At 35.0% G+C, this 21,554-nt stretch overlaps 1 protein-coding gene across 1 annotated transcript in view; it reads right to left on the bottom strand.

Annotated features, from left to right (window-relative positions):
• Positions 1-801: 801 nt before the first annotated feature.
• The window catches only part of LOC140742994 (neural cell adhesion molecule 2), a 292,771-nt gene continuing 272,018 nt past the window's right edge, over positions 802-21,554 (bottom strand). The window contains exons 10-20 of the mRNA XM_073074118.1: positions 20,972-21,113; positions 16,979-17,109; positions 16,472-16,631; positions 12,605-12,761; positions 12,101-12,240; positions 10,727-10,863; positions 10,243-10,408; positions 3,939-4,092; positions 3,332-3,483; positions 2,950-3,101; positions 802-1,552 (exon numbers count right to left, since the gene is read on the bottom strand). Of these exons, the coding sequence (XP_072930219.1) occupies positions 1,406-1,552; positions 2,950-3,101; positions 3,332-3,483; positions 3,939-4,092; positions 10,243-10,408; positions 10,727-10,863; positions 12,101-12,240; positions 12,605-12,761; positions 16,472-16,631; positions 16,979-17,109; positions 20,972-21,113 (1,638 nt within the window). The 3' untranslated portion in view covers positions 802-1,405. The remainder of the gene's footprint in view (positions 1,553-2,949; positions 3,102-3,331; positions 3,484-3,938; positions 4,093-10,242; positions 10,409-10,726; positions 10,864-12,100; positions 12,241-12,604; positions 12,762-16,471; positions 16,632-16,978; positions 17,110-20,971; positions 21,114-21,554) is intronic.

Below are 21,554 nucleotides of genomic sequence, written 5' to 3'. Positions count from 1 at the left end.
CTAGTTATACGGTGTAGGAGTAAAAGTTAACTTTGTTTGTTAAAAACTTCATTTAATCAAATAGTGACATTTTCTCGAAATCATTTCTCATATCAGTTTTCATATCTATAACGCATGTCACGTCACATCGAATATAACGCGCAGTAAATATAATTACATGAAAAATATGAAAAATCAAAAAGTTGTTTCCTCTCAAATTACCTTAAATAAATCCATGAATACTTTTAGTTTCCATTTGCAATATTTACAATATCCGAATGCCAGATTACCAACTACGCTTCGTAAATATTGGTATTCAATTTGTTTGATTGCACGCAAAACAATGTTCCACTGCTAATTCGGACATCCGGAGTGTTTTTTATGAAATCGGTAAACGTTAAAAGTTATCATTTATCGAATTTAAACGAAATAGTAAAGAATCGTTTAATATTTAAAATGTAGGGTCAGGCGGTCAGGTTTTTTCATTAATAATAAGAACTTTATCTTTTTTTGATTAAGTAACTTTATGTAAAAATTTGAAGGTAGTCTGCCTCATAACAACAGTGTTAGGCACTGCTGTGTTCTGATGTGAAGGGTGTGATAAAGGAGTCATACTTTTCCGAGGCGTTCCATGCATACGTGTCTGCTACTCCTATATTATAAAAAAAACGGTACCTCAGTCATAAAAATGGTTCCTTGATATTCTTAAAAAAAGTAAAATATAAAAAACGTAGCATTAAATTTGATTGAATATATGTTTTTTTTTTTTAGAAATCTCGAACGAAAATGTCGTTCGTGGTTAGTTATAAAACAATTCCTAGAAGTTATAGTACAACCAATCTTTACGTTCACGACGTTATTCAGTCATTAAGTTGCTCATCTCATATTCTAAAACTATATACAGATCTTTTGTAGATAATTCAATGGTGTGACAATCTTAGACAGGTATCAGTACATCATGAGCAAGGCCGTGGCGCTCCAAGGTGGAGCGCTTGTTAACGCTTTGCTCTCATTCTAATCTCGCTAACAATTATAAAACTCCATCACTGGACCTGATCTCTCTGACCTGATCTCAGTTACTTATGAGCATTTACGTTACTCTTTTATTAATTTTTGCGTTATAACAATCGTCGTGATCACACAAGACGCAGATGATTCGTCATGAAGAACGACGGCATGCCGTTAGTTAAACTGAAAACCAATAACGACTTTACCGTCAACGTCACTTAAGTATATTCCTTAATTTCACATTTCTTACGTTAAACAAGAAAACAATTTACACACACTCGTCTCAACTAGTCCTATTCGCTATCACGTTGAGACATCATGAGCAGTGACGTCACAAGCTAACGCCACGTCTAATCACTGTCTTTTATATGATCCTGCACATTGCCAGTCATTACGAAGCTCACATTACAACTACAGTCTATATACAGCTCTCCTGCACTCGATGTGACGTCGTGACGACTTCGGGCCGAAGTCGGTGCGCCGTGAGTGATGACGTCACGCCCGTCGTTGAGCTCGGGCTGCATGCGTTCACGCCCTTGTTCGCCCGCCCTAAGCTATGGTACGACTGAAAATAAAGGGACGAATTAGTTTTCATGTCAGAGAAATGAAATTAAGAATTAGAAATTAGATACTGAAGTTGTACTTTCAATGTATAAGTAAAAATTAAAAAACCCATTTTGACTTCTTGTTATAAGAACAGAAATAAATTAAATACAGTAGATATGGTTTTACACATAATAAATTTAATTTCATTGCAATGTTACCTGAAAGTTTATAGGTTGCAAATAGATTTGAAATTGTTTCGCCATTGATTTGTATTAGGAGCAGGTATATTTAATTACCTATCGACCAGTGCCAATATACTATAAATATTTCGCTTTTTAACAAAATAAAGATAACTAACTTCTATGTTTTAGTTAAAGATCAGAATGAAACTGCAATTCAGTATCACAGTCACTCGGTTCCTCATTTTAGATTCTTGTACCTACTCTATAACGATGCAAGACGAGCACAGCAATGCACTTCGAAACAAACGGTTGGACAATCAAAGAGAATCCCGCTTCAAATAAGGATGTCATTTAGAAGCAGGTAACGAGGATTTAATTCCGAATAATTATGTGGCATACATTATGTCATAGAAACCAATGTACGTGAGTAGAATTTCTAGTGTACGATGACACTAGAAATTGTGGAAAAGTATATAATTATTGTTAAAGGGATACATTTATAAAAGGTAGAGTTAAAATATTACTGCAATGATTGTCTTATGTTTAATCATCTTGTTTATAATATTATCACAATGTTTAGTTGAGTTCTCAACATCATACTAAGCAAGCGAAGTCATTTTGTTAATAGCTAGTACCGCTCGACTAAACAGTTGACTATCTTATTGACACGCAGGTAACGTCATCAGCAAAAAGTTTTAAACTAATCGAATCAAATAAAGTTGTAAGGCAAGGAATTCTCTGAGGAAGCAAAGAATCCGAATTAAAAGAACTAATACAAGAATTCCTAGAAAGCAGACCGTAAAGTTTCAAAGCGGAAAGAAATTACAGTCGTGTGGTTGCTACTTATATTAGTTTCAACCAAAACCGATCTGAATTAAGTCGTTGCGCATTCTCTAGTCGTGGCGTGTTTGCTGTGGAATTAGCGATATTTACTGCAGCATTCATTCAGTTCTTTGGTTTCTCATAGATCTTGCGAATTACTTCTCTGTATCAATTTCTTGTTTAAAATTTAATGTTAAGATTTTGGAGTTCTGAATCAATTCTACAGCTAAATCTCGTCAGGTTCAATCTAGAATTAGTACCTTTGACTCATTTGAATCATCCTTAGGAATTTGATTGATCAAAGGATTTGTAAAAGTTTATATGATTTTCAACATGTTATGATTATGTAAACAGGATATTAACTAATAGTGAAGATTAAATAACTTTTAGTGTCATAGCATCGATTACTTACACTAGTTAGAGGTATCTTATAGTCTTTCTTCCTGAACTCGTAGTACCCGCCACCATCAGGTTCGGAGCGGGCGTCCTCGTTCGGCCTGCTGATCTTGCTGGTGGACGGCGGTCGTTGCAGGCTCATGTAGCCGTTGGAGACCGGCCGACGTTCTGGGAATAAAATTCTTCCATCAGTCTTTAGGAGTAAACTCGAGTATTTTTCAACCTACTGATGACAGATGATTTGATCTCCTGAGGACTAAATTATACTGACATTATAACAAAAAATCAACAATATGAATTGCATTGCTGAAAAGAAAAAGCTAACGCGTTGGTGGTACTTAATCTCAAAAATATTACCTCCTTCCAAACTAAAACTTTTCAGGGAATAACTTACTTACCATATAAACTTGGTATAATATCTGGGTCAGCGTCATCAGTAGGATCAGGAGACCGTAGCAGTGGACCCCTTGCTTCTCCGGGGCTGGCTCTTGGCACCTCTTGCTTCACAGGCGTGGGGCAGTGGCCAGCTCTTTCCGCGTACATGGATTCACTGTAGACAGTAAAAATTTTTCAGAATCTATTCATACTGTATGAGTGACTGTTTTTGCTAACCCTACTGTATTTACTGTTGAACTATGATCACTGTCACGTTTAGTAGGACTTCAATGTGGATATTCAAATCGATGACATCCAGGTTTTATTCCCAGTGAAGCCCGTGTATAGTCCGCGTAAAACTGCTAGTCCGCTCTAAATATAGAAATGAATCGCGTCGCCATTTTAAATTGTATGACTACACCTGCTCGCAACAACTTCAGAACGGACTAGCAGTTTGGCGCGGACTATACCTATTATGTAAATAATGAATTCCAAATTTACACATATGACTTTTGAATATACAAAGAAAATGATACTTTTTACTTTAAGAACTTCTCACTATAATTCCTTGTGTCGTGAGTGATATGGATACGTACAAAGGGAAACACCCAGACTCCATAGAGTAATTACCTTAACGGTGCATGTTTAGCTGGTAAATGCCGATGTCGTGTCGCGTGACGGCGGTACAGGACGGCCAGTACACCACACACTGCGGTGGCCAGCAGCGCCGACATCGCAGCTATGGACGCGAGGACTGGAGACATTCCCAGTGTGTTGCTTTCACCTGCGCAAGAGTGGTACGTTCAGACACCGTTAAATTTTAGAAGTTCTCTTCAAATGACTATGTATCATCATCATCAACACACTATTGACTTAACGCTGGGCATCTAGGACAGGTGTCATCCCAGAATGAGAAGTATTTGTCCAATGCGCTAGTCAAACACAAATGACTAGAAGTTGACACCTTTTTTTTTAAGATTTCACAAGCGTGTTTCTGCACCATGTTTAACTTTGCCGTTAAAACACATAACTTTGAAAGATCAGAGGAGTAGTGCCAGTGAGGGATTAGAAATTGGGACCCCTCGATTGAAAGGCCGCATTTCAATCAGTAGGTGATCACTGCTTTTTCTGGTTATGTATGTTAAGGTGAAATAAAAGTTTCATGAACAAGGCAAGTATCAGTAAAAACAGAAAAGTGATCGAATTAAATCATTTTGCAACCTAATTACCAATACTAAAGTAGCGTGTTTGCTATCACCCTTAATATGAAAACAGTACTTTTGAACAACGCGGAACGAAACGGAACAGAACACGCGAAGTAAATTAGTTAGTTAGTCGGTTACAAAGTGCATTTTCATTAATATGCATAGCTGCATTCATCAAACGCGTTGTATGGAATTTACAAGTGTTGACATCTTTATTCACTAACTAATTAAATTGTTCTTCCTGACCAACTAACTAGATAGTAGTTTTTTAGATAGTAGATAGACCTTTTAATACAGGTCGTCATAATATATTGTAAAGTCGTCAAGACTTTTTTAAATGTTTCGACAAATTAATCTTATCCTATCATGTTCCCGATGTTGTGAAATAGGTGAAGAATAATAATATTTACTATTTATTAATTAAGAAATAATAGCCCAGTGGCTTCTCAGTCGGGAGGTTCCGAGATATGAAACCAGCCAGCCACTTCAGATTTTTCAAAGTTACTTGCTACAATAGTGAAGGAAAACATTGTGAGGAAATCTACACACCTTAGAAGTCTTTAGAAGAAGAAAAAGTATTGAAAGGTGTCTGAAGATTACCAATTCGAACTTGTCCAAAACCACTCTGCGAACAGACCCATGCGTAGCAGTGGGTCATAATGGGTTGACGAACACTATTTATTTAGAAAACATTTTCAGCTACAAGCATTTTCGAATTGCGATAAAATAGTTTATTATTTTTTAATACACCACGCCGTGTACCGAAACCGAACGCAATTACAAAGAAAGATTAATTGTTAAATCTATTCATTTCGCGTCCAGAACCCCAGGTATGATTTCCATTCCAATTTCTCTTCGGCCTACAGCGAATAAATTGCACGATTCCGTTCTGAAATTAAATCAGCCGTGGAAATGTATAAAAGCAACAAAGCCATCGAATTTGTTTGAAAATTAATCGATTAATGTGTGGACTTTGTTAACTAACGGTGATTGTCTGTCACAAAGATTTGTTGTTGCAAATCCAGATTACATCAATTTAATATAAGTATAATTAGAACCTGAACTTTGTTCATTCGCTGTTTCAATGCAGATTATTGTGTCTATTTTTAATACACTCATGTATTTACATTTCTATCCAATTATAACCTGACTTGCCGGGAACAACAGCTTGCGTCTTTGGGGGTACGGAAGTGAGCAGAGAGGGTGAGAGAAGGTATGCTACCAGCGTTACCCATTAAAATCGCGATGGCGCCGGACGTTAACTTCAGCCTGTTCAAAAGCTGGTCAAGCCGCGGCAATATGGATATGATGGATGCATCAATGTAACTAAATTGCCACCATTCAATTGTAACAAAACTGTATCTTTATAATCATGTTGAGGTAAAAAAAGAACCAAATCCACGCTATCATGATGTTCATGCCAACAATTTTCAGGTACTTTTAAATTTGTTCCGTGAAGTCATTACCATTTTTTAAGAAATACCTATTGTCTAAGATACCATTGATTGCCATTGAACTATCAATGATCCTATAAATACTGCTAATTTCACAACAGTCACGCCACCCGCGGTGCCGAATGACTTAATTTAAATCAGCGTGAGTTTGATGATAAAACACAATCGCACTTTGAAATGCTATTCGAATATGTCGCCCTTTAAAACCCATGCCCTTGGCTACACCATTGTTGTGGAAACACGAATTCGTAGGTATGTTGCCAATTAGACGTATTGACGCCCTTATATCTCTAAAATCATTTTTATAATTGTTACTAGCCGTTACCCGCCCGCTTCGCGTGGCATAAAATACATGCCAAGTAAAAGAAATATTAAATTGTGTTATCTAGCTGCCTAATTATTTATCATGAACGGATTTTACGAAATCAACACACCGTTAACTACTTAGGGTCTTATCGATTTATATGAATTAAAATAATAAATAATACAGCTTTCCACATCACCATGGAGGTACTGTGTCGTACGATGCGTTCCCATTATTTTACATGGCGGGATCCCCAGTAGGCCTACACCATGAATCGACGTGAGTGTCAATGCCATCAAGTTTAGAATTTGTTACACATATAAAATCTATATAAATATAGATCGGATATAAACAACTTAAGCCTAGGCATTAATACTTTGTCGTGCTAAATAAAAAGACAGTAATTTAACTTATATCTTTTTTATTAACTAATTCTAAATAAACATTGGTTATAAATTTAAAGCTATGAACTTTTTAGCATATTGCTAGCATTTTCTATTTTAGCATTATTCTTATTTTTATACTGTTATTATTTTCATAGTTTTAAAATTTTTTTGATCACTAATTTTGTATATTAGAAACGTAAATTAAAATCCAAAAAACACATTGTTCATAGTTTTAGCTTTACAATAAACCTGAAATTTATTAAAATATATTATTTTGTCTGAATAGACGTTATCTGAAATTTTACGTTTCTAACTTCGAACTTAAAAGATTCCCGTATATATACATATAACACTTCTTTTACCTCCTTAGTAGAATTTCAAAAACATTCCTATGTACATATGTATCAATAAATACTTTATCATCAAATTTCTGAAAGCTAATTCAACACCTGCGGTCGGCAAGCCGACACCCACGGGTGGTGTATGGCCCGCGACTTTTCCTTGTGGCCCGCGGGTCTGCGCGTTACTAATAATTTACCAAGTGCAAGTCCAACCCGCACCTTGAGCATTCCGTACAACTAAAATTTTTATTTACACATTTTGTGAAAGTTTCAACTGTCTACTTCTACCGGTTTAAAAGTTAGTTGGAAAAATATCGAATAGCAGTTTGTTGTATGGGGACCCCTTTTTGTTTTCAACTTTTTTTATTTTTAGTATTTGTTGTTATAGCGGCCACCGTTATGCATCCTCTGTAAGAATTTCAAATGTCTATCTATTACGGTTCCAGAGATAGAGCCCTGTGACACACGGACAGACGGACAGACAGTGAAGTCTTAGTAATAGAGTTCCGTTTTTATCCTTTATGTACGGAACCCTAAAAAACCGTCGATGTGCACTTCAACACGCGTAATACATTCCCATGTTAAAAATATATGTTACGATGGCCCGTGGAATTTCACCCTACACTAAACCTCTCTGCACTCTGTTCTTTTTCCAGACACGCCATAGGAAGTAACTTCAACAACGGTTTTTAAAGAATCTTCCTTTACTTATAGGTTTCTAAAGGTGGTAGAACCCTTTGTGGTTCGACTCCGGCGGCACCACCGCCACACCTATTTCTACCTAATAACAGCAGTGTTAGGCGCTGCTGTGTTCCGTTTTTAAGGGTGTGGTAAGGGAGACAGACTTTTCCGAGGCGTTCCAACTTAGTCCTCAGGGGTAGCGGCGCATCTGTGGCTGACCTCAGGTAGGAATATCTAATCCTATCTGGGGTTGATTACAGATGTCCATAGCCACTTACCATCAGGTGGACTGCATGCTCGTCGTCTACTTTTATAGTATAAAAAAAATAGTACCCTAATGGTGGTTGATTGTTGAGTTGCTAAAATGCTGAAACAGATGTGTAAACAGAAAGGCATAATGCATACACCCTTCTATAGCAGTCTTAAGGGTTAATCTAAAAATCTAAAAAAAACCGTGACTCAGATGCTTCATTGATTGTAATGATAATTTTTCATAGTGGTCGCTCCCGAATTAACGGAGTTTGAAATGAAATTCCAACCCCCATTTAACGACCTTAAGGGATGATTTTCCAAAAATAATGGTATAGGTGTTTAATTATTTTCTATCGAAAACCCAAATACCGATTTTTATACAGTTTACATTAAAACTGGAGGACTTTCATACAAACTTACAACCCCTATTTTACCCTCTTGAGGGTAGATTTTCCATAAATGGTGTTAAAAAGTTCTATTATTTCTAACAGGAAAGCCAAATGCAAGTTTTTATAGTCCTTGCTTCCGAATTAACGGAGTTTGAAATAAAATTCCAACCCCCATTTAACGAACTTAAGGGATGATTTTCCAAAAACAATGAAATAGATGATTAATTATTTTCTATCGAAACCCAGATACCGATTTTTATACAGTTTACATCAAAACTGGGGGACTCTCATACAAACTTACAACCCTTATTTAACCCAAATAAGGGTTCATTTTCTAAACGGTAGAATTATAGTTCCACTGTAGCTAACCAGTGAGCCAATGGCTAACTTACATAGTGCTGGCTTTCAAATTGGCAAATTTTAAAATAAGCTGTTAACCCTTATTTTACCAACTTAAGGGTTGATTTTCCAAAAATGGTGAAATAGGTATTTAATTATTTTTAATCGAAAACCTAAATACCGATTTTGATAGCGTTTACATCAAAACTGGGGGAATTCTATACAAACTTACAACCCTTATTTAACCCACATAGGGGTTGATTTTCCAAAAACGGTAGAACTAAAGTTATTTTATATCTAACCAGCAAAGCAATGGCTAACTTTCATAGTGCTGGCTTCCAAAATGGCAAAATTTAAAATAACCTGTCAACCCCTATTTAACCACCTTTAGGGTTGATTTTGGAAAAACCCTTAGATTAGATTTTTATTACTTTAAATCAGAAAGCTAAATACCAATTTTCATCTAGTTTGCTTTAAAACTGACGGACTTTCATATTAACTTCCAACCCCCATTTAACCCCCTTAACGGTGGAATTTCGTAAAATCCGTTCTTAGCTGACCTCTACTCGGTGAAAAGAATATTCCTACCAAATTTCAAGTCTTTAGCTCTAATGGTTCCAGAGATATCGTGATGAGTGACTATATACGTGGAAATCTCTTTTATATATATAGATTTGATAAATATCGCGACTAATGGCTTAATTATTTTGTTTTTTTCGTCTCGGGGAGATGTCTCCTCTAGACAATTTTACGAAGGTAAAATAACTCTTATTCGATGAAATTTTTTGATGATGACAGTTTGCGTAAGGGGAATCGCCTACGTATCAAGAAGAACGTATCAGTTCTTCTTTCGCTTGTTCTTTAGACAGTGAAAAAAGAAGGACACTGATCTTGCCAGTACAGTGTCCTCCTTTTTTCACTTCGCTGTTTCTATTTAATTGTCCTGAACTATTTAAAATACCTATTACGTGTCTCCAAAAAAATTTAGCATCAAAATATTTGTCGTCAGTCATTGTAGCTCATCAAATCAAAACAAACTTAAGAAATAGTGAGATAAGAGAGTATTACCAGGTTAAACCGTGGACACGTATCAATAATGTGGTGAATTCTAATGCATTTTAATGAGCCATGAAACTGACTTGACGTCGTTAGGTTTAATGTACGAGAAACTAGTACCGCAGTAAAAGATTATGGCCGCAAGACGCCATTTTATCTAGTTATCCGAAATTTAGAGACGCTTGTGAATGTCAGTTATTACAGGATAACTGACCGGTGGTTAACGTAGATTTTATCATGTTGCATCATATTATTATCAATATCCTGTCTTTCTGTTGGAATTTGTCTAAATATAAAGGAAATGACATCATAGTCCGTCACATTTGACAAATGCGAAAAATGTTTACATTTTCCAAAATATTGAAATGTAGGTTAAGCATAACTATAAATATGAACTTTGTAACTTTAATTTTGTGCTGAAAAAACTTGTATACATTGTAACACCATTCTCACGTACTTATATAACTTGAACACTGTTCTGTTCTATACTATTCTTGTCTACGCACTTGTTTATTATCTGTACTTACCAGTAAACTTAGCCTGTCCCTTCAAAGTGACTGTCTCTATAGTGGAAACATCACTCCTTCCCTTAGCGTTGACGGCATATAAGTCGATCCTGTAGCTCACACCAGGAGGAAGACCTCGAATTTCGAAGAAGGGTGGCGTTCTGTTCGTGGAGACGTTGTACCGTACCTGGTTGAAAGTAGTTGATTTCCATTACTTTTTCTGATATAAAAAATACAAAATTGTATTTATTACAATACTTTAGTGTGGGAGATGCTGTCAATTCCAATGATTTTTTAACATTGGGGTCTGAAGGCGCCGCGCTTATCAACACTTATTTGTATTTAAATAATATTAAAAACCGTAATCGTTTATGCTTGATAGAATAATTCATCAATCCCGCGCTTTGAAATCTAAGGCCTTTCCATTAAGTTTTTAAAGTTTAGGTGATTAATACAAGACACTTAACAGGTTCGTAAAGTCATCGTATTATTAATTGTCGCTTACAATCAATGAAGGCAATTCAAGTAATTCCATCAGGAAAGTCTGGGGCAGTCCACCATCGAAGTTCTCCACACACTCGACGTAGAGGGAGTCCAGGCTCTGGTTAGCTACGGTGCAGTTCTGAAGGTGGAAGGGTCGACCTGTTAGGAAACAAACGTTTTTAGAAAATCGCATTTGAGCTATTCCGTCTTAAACAATTCTGTTCCACAAAAGAGTGCGTAATGATAAAGAATGAAAGTAACAATGATAATAACGGTCAAGTTAATAACATATTTAACCATACTTCTACTTTTCAATTTAAAACTTTATCTATGCACAAAAATGAATCAACCTCTTTGCCAAATATACTAAATACTAATGCGTTCGTTATCAAATTCAACTCAAATATCTAAGAAATTAACTTAATTTTAAATGAACAGGCTCAGTATATTACATTAGCACTTGTCAGCATATTAAATAGTGTTTTTGAGGAGTTTTAACAAAATGATGACGTCGAGTACCACTTTTAATTAAAGTGATATATATAACGTCGATTCAAACGTATTTCCTCAATTCTTCATCTTTGTCTTTTATTTTCTGTTTGCGAGCATTGCGAAAGCACACGGCTACCTAATAAATAAAATCCCATCCTCTTCCTGAGACAATACGTCTAAATTTAATACAGACTGCGGGGGACCTAATAAAGTTTATACGCCACTCCGAGCTGAGCGAGTTGAATTGCTTTCGAAACACTATCGTGGAGTTTCTTAGATGAAATTGGATCATCAAAATGATTATTGGCTTATTTGTTGGTTTGGCCATCTTGATTTCGAGGTCCACATTTTGATGTAATGTTTATATTGGCGTAAATTACTTTATTATCTCTTATTGGCTTTTGGATGTACAGAATGTTTTCGAAATCTCTGACCCGCGTGTTGCTTGCTTTATTAAGTTTAGACTTTCTGGAGTTAGAAATTATTTATTTTTTCTGATAGAGTAATAATATTGTCGATTTAAAGGAATACGGGCAGTGAACAAAACTAACTTGTTTAGTTATGGTTATATTACAAACGAGGGTCATTCATTAAAAAATGAATACTTACGAGAACGCTTAATGGAAAATAAATATTAAATGAGTAACAGCATGTTGTAATAGTTTCGAATTAGAGTATAAAATAAGCAGTCCTGCTAAATTCAATACAGTCTATTTCATGTATATGCTATAGTATAGCTAGATGTTCATAAAAAATAAAGAGACTGAAGGACCACCACAGGCCATACAAAAGCGACGTGACGCACGTAATTATAAACATAAAGCGCTGCTTTTCTATGACCTCACGTCTTGTCTGGCCCATTGCTATCGCTTCTTAATGAGGCATGTAATGAGGTGTTGCTTACCGGCAGCGACAAGCTGGAACAGACAAGGTACTTTTTGTTGACCGACTGCATTTTCTCCGTAGCACGCTAAAGTACCATACTCCATGTCTGTTGTTGGTGTGTAGTTCAGAGTGGATGTATGCCCGTGACTGCTGTATAATCTGTGTGACGTATAAAACATTTATTATTTATTAATTTATCAGAAGTCCTGCATTGAATAGAAAAGACAGCGAAGCTAGTCTAAAAGAGGTCTTGAGAAGAAAATATTTCAGTGGTAAAGTAGTTCTTATTCACGTTCACTACAGCACGATTAATGATTATGTATAAACATAATCAATCATTTGCTACAAATATATTTTTAAATACTCTTCATTTCCTAATTTTGCACGCGAGATTCATTTCGTAAAAAACAAAACATTTTCAAACAAATGATTAATCGCACAAAATATGCTAGGCATTACATAAGCTTAAATAAACTTACGTAACGCTGAACTTGAAGATATTTTAAATAAAATCCAATCTTACCTAGGTGGCAGCTCGGTCTGTTCTCCAGAGTTGTTGAATGTCCAGTGGAAGGATATGAGTGCAGGGTTGGCATCCACGGAACAGTGCAATGATACGGTTTCATGCTTCAACGCTCCGAAGAGCTCGCTGTCTCTTCTCTCTGCACAGACTGGTGCGTCTAGGACAAAAAGGTGATGATTATTTTTATTTAAGACTTATATTTTGATTTTATATCGATCCTTTTAGTATTGCTCCCGTGAACAATAGCGAATTACGGTTTTGTTATATCGAAATAAAAAAATAATAAGTCGTTCGTGTACATCGAAAATATCTACAAAAAAAATTAATAAGGAATTGTTGCCATTATTAATTTAGAATCAATGATAAAACTTTTAAGTGTACATGTGAAAAAGTCCTATTCTGTCAAGAAGTACAATATTAATAATAATGTTTCTTACGTTTCTCGATTATGTGAATAAGATCACTAAACTGACTTATTTATCCCCGCAGAGAGAGTAGTAAAACATTCTCAAGTTATCGTTAGAGCCATTCATTTCCTCATTAAACGCAGTCTCACCGTAATTATCTCCGGAAGAACGCTCAGAGATTCACGACAAAGTTCCTCGACATCAATCTTGGTTGCTCCGATAGTTTTCTCTGTCATTCCGACAAACTTCGACCCCTTAAAGCCGACACGACTTTACGATCTTGTTTCATAACGATATCTTGTTAGAAATTGTGGATCTTTATCGGAGAAAAAATAGAGTTGGGTTGAAAATTCGGGAGTGAATTTGCTACATGAGACTTGTTGACGGTTTTTAATGTAATATTTGGGTTTATCTTTATGGAAACAAATTGATTTGAAATCCGCAATTTTTTGAAATTTCAGTAATTAATTTTGCAAATGTCACATTTTCAAAATATTATGATTTTGACAATTAGCACATGTGTGTTAAGTGTATATTATTAATATTGACACATATAAGTATAGGATATAACCAAGAGAAATTAATTCACCACAATACAGTTAAAGAGGGGATTAAAAATAAAGCCTATTTGAAATTTAATATAGCTTTATCATGAAAACTAGAAAGTTATATAGGTACATAATAATATAATATTATGACGTTGATACAGTGGTGACCAGATGCCAGTATTCGAACCACGAAAAAATCTCTTACCTTAAGAATTCATACATCAAAATAATATTATTATAATAAATACTTTTCCAAAACTTTCACATATTTCCCCAAAATGCACTTGAAGACAAACAGAATTTCTCAGACCTAGAAATATTGCCACATCTAAGACAAAGCTGTCGCCATTTCTAAAATATCGCCGGTATCCTAGAAGACCGTAAGCTCTCCTGTTTTGAGATCTTGCGATAAATTGCGGCGTCAACTTTTCAGGATTCTCTGAAGCAGTCGGGACTTATGTTTGAGGTAATAAAACCGGGATGTGGAATAATATTTTCAATAACCACATCTTCTTCTTGAGATTATTTATGTTACTGCTTCTTCTAGTTTTTCGATCAGTAAAAGTCAAACACAGATTTTAAAACATTAATTTATAGTAGTGCAATCGCGCTAAAATATACTTATTTTCGTAGTAATAGCTTTTATTTTAGAAACTTGAAATGGTGGGTGAAGGCACTCAGAACGGCTAGTGTTAATGAAGATGAAGAAACTTCTATTGTCAAATGTTAATACTTCTAGAGGATGGACTTTATAATATTGTATACTTTATAAACTAAAAAAAAATAAAAAAAACAAGTTCAAAATCTTTCTGAAATCAAATATTGAACGATGTTTGAGTTTTAGATATTGGTCCTAATATCGCCATGATGCGGACAATTATTACATTATAGGACAATTATTAAATTATATTGAATTGAAGAAAGGTTTGATTTTTTGAAAAAAAAAATATACATTGTTTAATTATATTTCCCACTATTGACACTTATTGGGAATCCACATCAACAATAGCAATCCCAAGAGCAAACGTGATGATTATTTTTCTCTTTATATTTTTCAAACACAAAGAAATATAATGAAATGAAATACTTCAATACATCAAAGATAAAAGTAGCAATTCTCCTTTATAATTTACGACTCCAGGCTAGAAATAATAGAATTATAGATTAGGTTGCCTCTAAAAAAAGAATTGTATTTCACTATGGAGAGTACTTCAAAATAACCAAGTGAAAATACACGTTAAAACAAACTGAAATTTGGTAGCACTAAGGTATAGACTCAAATAATCGGACTTGTTGAAGATCGAGGTCACCTTAGTGCTATCTCTCAATAGTTCAGGACCCCAGAGATTCGTCTACACGAGAAGCTAATGGAACTGTAGAATGGAAGAATAACAAACGTAGTGACGTAATAGTACTAGAATTTATTAGGAGGGAAGTTGAAAGAGTTAATTTAGTTATGTGGTACTGAAGTACTTCGTACTTTGGTGCCGCTCTGAGGAATTCGAACTCATTATCCATGGAAAGATCGCTGGAAAAAGAAAAAGGCGTTCATTGAATACAACAATGAATACTGCCTTTTGCTGACACTTTTATCCAAACTTAAGTTAAATATTAATTTGACTGTAACAGCACTTCAATTTAAAGATCTTTAAAACAATAATTTTCCAATATACGATAGGAGGTAAATAAGATGGTGCAATACAAGTGCAAAGATGCAGACTTCTCAATCTTATAACTCCATGTATGCGCAAATGCCTTTATTGCAAAAGCTGTGGTAGTCTTATACGCGAACCACAAAGAGTCCTATTAACGAATAGTTCACTTCTCTATGTAATCTATTTTTTGAGTATTCAAAATTGAATGCATCGATGGATCTATATGACGCAGTGAGTCCTAGTGTAGGACTTATCGAGTGGAAAACGGTATCTTTAGGAATCATAGTACTATAACTCAACCCTTTCATAATTTGTTCATATTATTGTCCCAAAATATGTACGTACAGATGAGAATTGCAAAATATTAACCCATCTACTACCAGAGATGATATAACTCGATAATATAGCTGGGGAAATGCAATCTCCTGGGAGCCTGCCGTATTGTTGTGTGGTTATAATGAAATAAGGAATTTTATTATATCGTCATTTGGACTTGTTAATGTTTTTGTTACAAATATTATTTTTTCTGATTAGTATTCACTCACAAGAAATCTCCTCAAAATAACTCTTTGCTTTTGTTAACTATTGTTGTTTGGCTTTGCGTAAATTAATTACATTCTAATTTTATGAATACGAACTGCCCAAAATTGAAGATTCTCTTCTTCAGCGAAACTGCAGATTCATATTACACTTACCTGTACCATTTCACATAACTGCCCCAAACAACGTCGCACGCTGAGTTTGTAATTAGCGCTGCGTTTAGACTTAGACTAATTAATGCTTTCGTCCGTTCTGGCGTGCGCTTAGTACCGGCATTACGCTCGTTTGTTTATTTAATTACACCGCTGAGAATCATTACTATTAAATCCCTTGTGATAAATATAATTAAACTCCCTGCTATGGAAGTGGGAGTGTTACAAACCTCTTATTAAGCGGTAATTGCGTTCATTAACTTCATGATAGATGTCAGATTACATGAAAAAAAATGTAAATTCAAAAATGTCAGGACTAAATATGGTTTAATGACGCGCTAGTTACCATTTTCTTTAACACCGACAGTGAGGTCAACAACGTCGTATTGTGAAACAAGAATTGCGAAATTAGTGCTTGAATTGTAGTTTCTAAGATTCGAACCCAATATGACTCCTATTGGTTTTATACAGTTAAAGATACCTATCATAATATAACAAACGAAGACGTTCTCGACTTCCAAGAACTCATTATAATGATATATTATAGATTGAGTTGGCTACTTACATCGAACCAACAACGAGACTGGGTTGCTAGTGCCCTTTCCTTCACTGTTCGCAGCCATACAAGTGTAGTCACCAGCAGCCGCTCGGGTGACACTCTGCAGAACCAGACTTTGGGCGCTTAGGATCACGCCCGCCGCATCGTTGTGGAAAATTTCGCTGTTCTGTTTAATAAAAAAGAATTTTGATTTAATTTATTACTATATAAGATAATTTACACGATGCAAATAGACTGTGTTGGCGCTAATGTCACACTTATATATTATTTGGATGAAATTAATTAATATTTCAAGACTAAAACAACAGTTGGTGGTGGTATGTATGGTGGTGTATATTTTTAATTTTTGCATCTGCACGCATCCTTTGAGGGATACTGCATGGTTTAAAATATATACCATCGTACATATTTGTGGCGGATCGTTGCGAAGTAGTTTTAATCTTAACTTAATAGCATGGATTTCCGCAAAGTAACGCCTGATACAATTAACTATCTAAGAATAAAACAACTTACGTCATGAAACCAAACAAGTCTATGGGTTTTAGGATTGGCTTTGACGGTGCATTCGAAGTAGACATCATCACCCTCTTTTATCTCGTCGGGGTTGAGGTTCGAACCCATCTTCAGATCCACGATGGGGACATCTGGAACAAAAATATTTAATGTTACAAAATTTAATAACCATAATTAAATTAAGTCTCTCGTTTTCATCTGTGGCGACTTTATGCTAGTGGTCACTAGGTGGTGCCACACATTCATTATTATTTGGTGTATCACTATGCCCCCCCCCCCCAGCCTGTTGTAAAAATTGTCGCCATCTTTTGTCCACTTTCTTTTTCGGGTCGTCACTTTTGGTCAGAGAATATCGTCTGTTAGGAATCCATAGGATCATGAATACTAATCTCCGTAAATTCTTGGTTGTATCTTAAACCAACAAAAATATGTTTTTCAACGTCGAAATAAAAAAAACTAAAAGAATAGAGCAAACATAACCAAACCAATCTTTTATTAAAATATCTTACATAAAAAATAAACAATGTAGAAAATCTAAACTAAGATGTCTCATTTGCGATTATAAACGAACAAAACTATAGAGACGGTAATAGAATACAAAAAATTGTCCCTTGTCGAGAGGAGTTTGTAATTAAAATTCTAATTTGCTCAGAGCCCCTCATATTAATAATCTTTCTTATTAACCTCTCGTTTCTGGGGTCAGATAGAAGCCTATTCAAATTTTGTCCTACATAGATTTACGAGAAATCCCTCGTAATTACCTGCTCCACAAAATAATTGCTATTTCACCGTCTTTAATTATCACAAATTTGGAACTAGAAAGATATAATTGTTATCTACTGTTGTCACATCGTAGCCGACTAAGCGATCATTCATTTTACTACTTCCAAAATATAACCTATTTTATATAGCAAACGAAAAATTTACATGTAGCTCAGAGCGCTAGAAATCAAGTAAGTTAGAAGTAAGTAAATCTGACATCAATTGCAAATGCCACTTTGTAATAGCTGAAAACAAATAGTATTTCTTTTTGAAGGAATTCTTCAAAGTAAGGTAGAAAAAGTTGTGACAGTGATGCTCCCCACATGTAAAATAATATTTATGCTTAGTTTATTTCTATGGGCATGCTTTCCCAGTGAATAAAAAATCTCTTACCACAATGCTTACCTTCCATTTCCGCCGAAAGAAAATATTCCAAATTACCTTATAAAAATATTCCAAAGATATCTTTCACCGCTATTTTTACGTTTAATAATATTTCTTTAATGAGACCCATTCCTTACTGTCTAAACATTGCTCTGTCTCTTGGCTAATTAGTGTAAGGTATCGCTACTTTTTATAGGCTTCTACAAGATGTTCTCGAAATAATTTCTTTATTCACCTCTCGAAGATCGTCCTCTTGAAATGTTATTTAAAGAAAATGATATAAATTTATCATAATTATACCAATTTACCTAAAGATTTTCAATATCAATAAGACATAGGAAGGTCTAGCAATATAGAAAATTTAGCTCTTCACAATATAAGGCCGCTACATTAATCCTAATTTCTAGTCACGTTTGTTACTTGCTTTGATATCGAGTGAGCACATACAAAAAGTCATTGATCATGTTTGCTTTGACTTCTTCCACCGGTGGAAAGGTAGGCAGGAATTTTATGTCACTGGGCAAACACAATTTGCTCCAACTGGAACTTAGATTGCACGAATTTCTTAAGATTTGGTCTTCCCAAAGTGTCAAAGTAACTGAAGCGAAAATACGCGAAGAAATTTCATTAAAATTGATCAAGCAGCGTAACTTGAGATGCCGTTACTCTTATTAATATCGCGGAAGTTCGAGATTGGCTTAGTGGGTTAACTTTGTAAGTACAGATTGCTTTGCGTTTCAAGAAAAAAAAACAGTAGGTCTTATTATGTAGGTAACAAAAACCTAACACTGACAATATTCAATATTCACCGAATTCTTAAGGTTTTTCGAAGGCAAAGATGAAATGAAAATAATAATGCAAGGACCTGCGATTTATTGAGCGATTCTTTTAAAAAATATATATTAGATAAAATTAATAGGATAAGCAAAAATATATTCAGTACGTATGTATGTCTAGTCTTACTTCTTTTTCAGAAAAATTCTCATAATAGAAAATGAAGGCTGGAAAAAGTCAGCCAATCACATGAACTGTGTCAGAAATTCGTAATTAAAAATCAGTCGAGTGAGAATAACTCTTATTAATATCGCGAATGTTTCAAATTAGCTCAGCGGGGTAAAATAACTTTATGAAAACACATAAATGAGCTAAGATGTTATATTGTAGAAATTTGACGATTTGGCTCTATAGGCAGTTAAATATAAAAGAGCCTTATATTTATTATCAGTCTATTCGATGTTTAGTGTTGCTACACCTGTTTCTGTCTCACAACTGTACTATAAAGCTGTGTTGTGGTTTGTAGGATGTATTATGGCTAACATACCTACTATCTATTTCAGACTAGTGACTACATCATATGAACTGAGCAGTAAAGAAAATTTTAAATTCTGAACATTGATTGAACGAAGCAGTCAAAATTATTCCGACAAATTCTAATTAAAATTTGCTCAAGTAACGACTCGGAGCTCGAGATCAGCTAAGCAGGTTACGACAGCTTTTCCCCCGACACTCGTGCTTGTCATTAACAGAATTCGAGTCTGTTCCCGCGGGTAAGCGACGTTAAACTGGAAGAGGATGTTTTATTTAAGGAGATTGCCTTTATTTATTCGGTTACGCCGAAGCTCAATGTTTAAACGTTTTAAATGAACGAGATTGTATTGATGTTCTGTAATCTCTGACACTTTCCTTGTTTGATTAATGACGATCATGCCGGGCCACAGGACTAAAGGGATTTAGAAATTGGGAAGTGAAATAAATATAAGTTGCAAACGAGTGTTTAGTTATAATTTTCTTACGGAACCACCCGACCCGGTTGAAAACATATTATAACAGATATTTTGTAAGTGAGACCAACCAATCCAACCTTAATAGGATTGTTTTACATCCGAAGTCGGCCGCAGACCCGTTTATACTTCGGAGTATTAAGTTGAAACGTATCATATAAATTTCTCTATCTCACGCTCTTCAAATCCATCCGGTAACGCTTAACACTGATCTTACATGGCCAAAACGTTCAGCCTAAAAGGGTTCCTTTAAATATTCAAATATTAATATATTGTAGATAGCATATATTTATAGTAAATGCATATATATTTTAATCCATTTACATTTAAAGTCACATAATTAACCTGTTCAAGATGTCAGAAAATATTCTTGTCTACAAAAGCTATCATTAAGTACCTACGCTTTTTTCAGCGATGCTAGTTTTAAGTAACCATTTAAAACTGTTCCATTTTCGCAGTTGAAAGTATAAAACGGTAAAGGAAAACTCTTACTCACAGTGAACGTTGAGTCGCCACTTATCCTCAATGGCGGAGTCGGGTATGTGCTTGTTTGGGCGCGGCACGTCAATATTACCCAAATTTTTCCAGTTTCAAAAGTTTCGAGTCTTTCAAAAGTGTAGCTGAATCTAAACGAGTCGTTTTTGAAATGGGTGTATTTAGACTAGACTATTATTATGTAAGTTTATTTATGTTTTGAAAGGAGGAAGTTTATAACGAAATAATTTGAAGGTGGTGTAATCTTTTGTGGTTTTACTACGGTAGCAATTATTTATATAATAGCAGTGCTACTTAATAATTAATTGGTGAGTTTAGTAAGTCAGACATACGCACACCGGGCTATTCGTGCGTAGGAATAGAAACAAATCTATAGACAAAAACAGGTAGCACTTCTTTCTTACACTGCATAATTATACAGTACATAAATGTTAACTATATAAAAAATGAAAAGAAGCAACGCTTACCCCATCTCCGTTAATTGTACTAGTTTTGAATATACTGCACAAACTTTAGTTAAAAACCGATTACAGTAGTAGAAAGTATAAAATGGTAAAGAACTCTTACTCACAGTGAACGTTGAGTCGCCACTTATCCTCAATGGCGGAGTCGGGTATGTGCTTGTTTTCGGCGCGGCACGTCAAATATTTGCCGTCGTCTTCCACGCTCGGCACTAAGCTGAGGACGCTGAGCGTTTCGTTGTTTTCAGAGAACTGAAAACGGTTTTGATGGTTAGTTCCTTTGTTGATGTTGGCGATGGCGAAATAAAGTGGCGTTGGATAGAGCTAGCTGAAAGGTGCAAGTTTGTGCAAGTGAAAATGCAAGGACACAATGGAGAAATATTGTCTATTAGTTGCGAAATGTAGCGCAATATTTTTGCGCTTTTAAATTACGTGAATGGAAATTTACCACCACAATGGAACCACAATACTTAATTACCCGTATTAATTAATACATCAAATTTGTGTGTTTAAATAATACATTTGTAGAATAAACGAATGAGCGCTGAAAACGTTATTTATTTGCATATAGACCACATATATTTTGTTACGAACACTGAAATGAATTTTAATTAACTTTTTGTTTTGAATAACACGTAACAAGGATACGTAGGTCAAGTAGAACAATATTATAAGCAATTAGAAAAACAAGAA

The sequence above is a fragment of the Epargyreus clarus genome, unplaced genomic scaffold, assembly GCF_041222505.1.
Source record: "Epargyreus clarus isolate Ecla_fem2 unplaced genomic scaffold, WU_Ecla_fem_2.2 ptg000006l, whole genome shotgun sequence".
Taxonomy (NCBI): Eukaryota; Metazoa; Arthropoda; class Insecta; order Lepidoptera; family Hesperiidae; genus Epargyreus; species Epargyreus clarus.
Note: the sequence above shows the minus strand (reverse complement) of the source record. Positions and strands in the feature narration are given on the sequence as shown.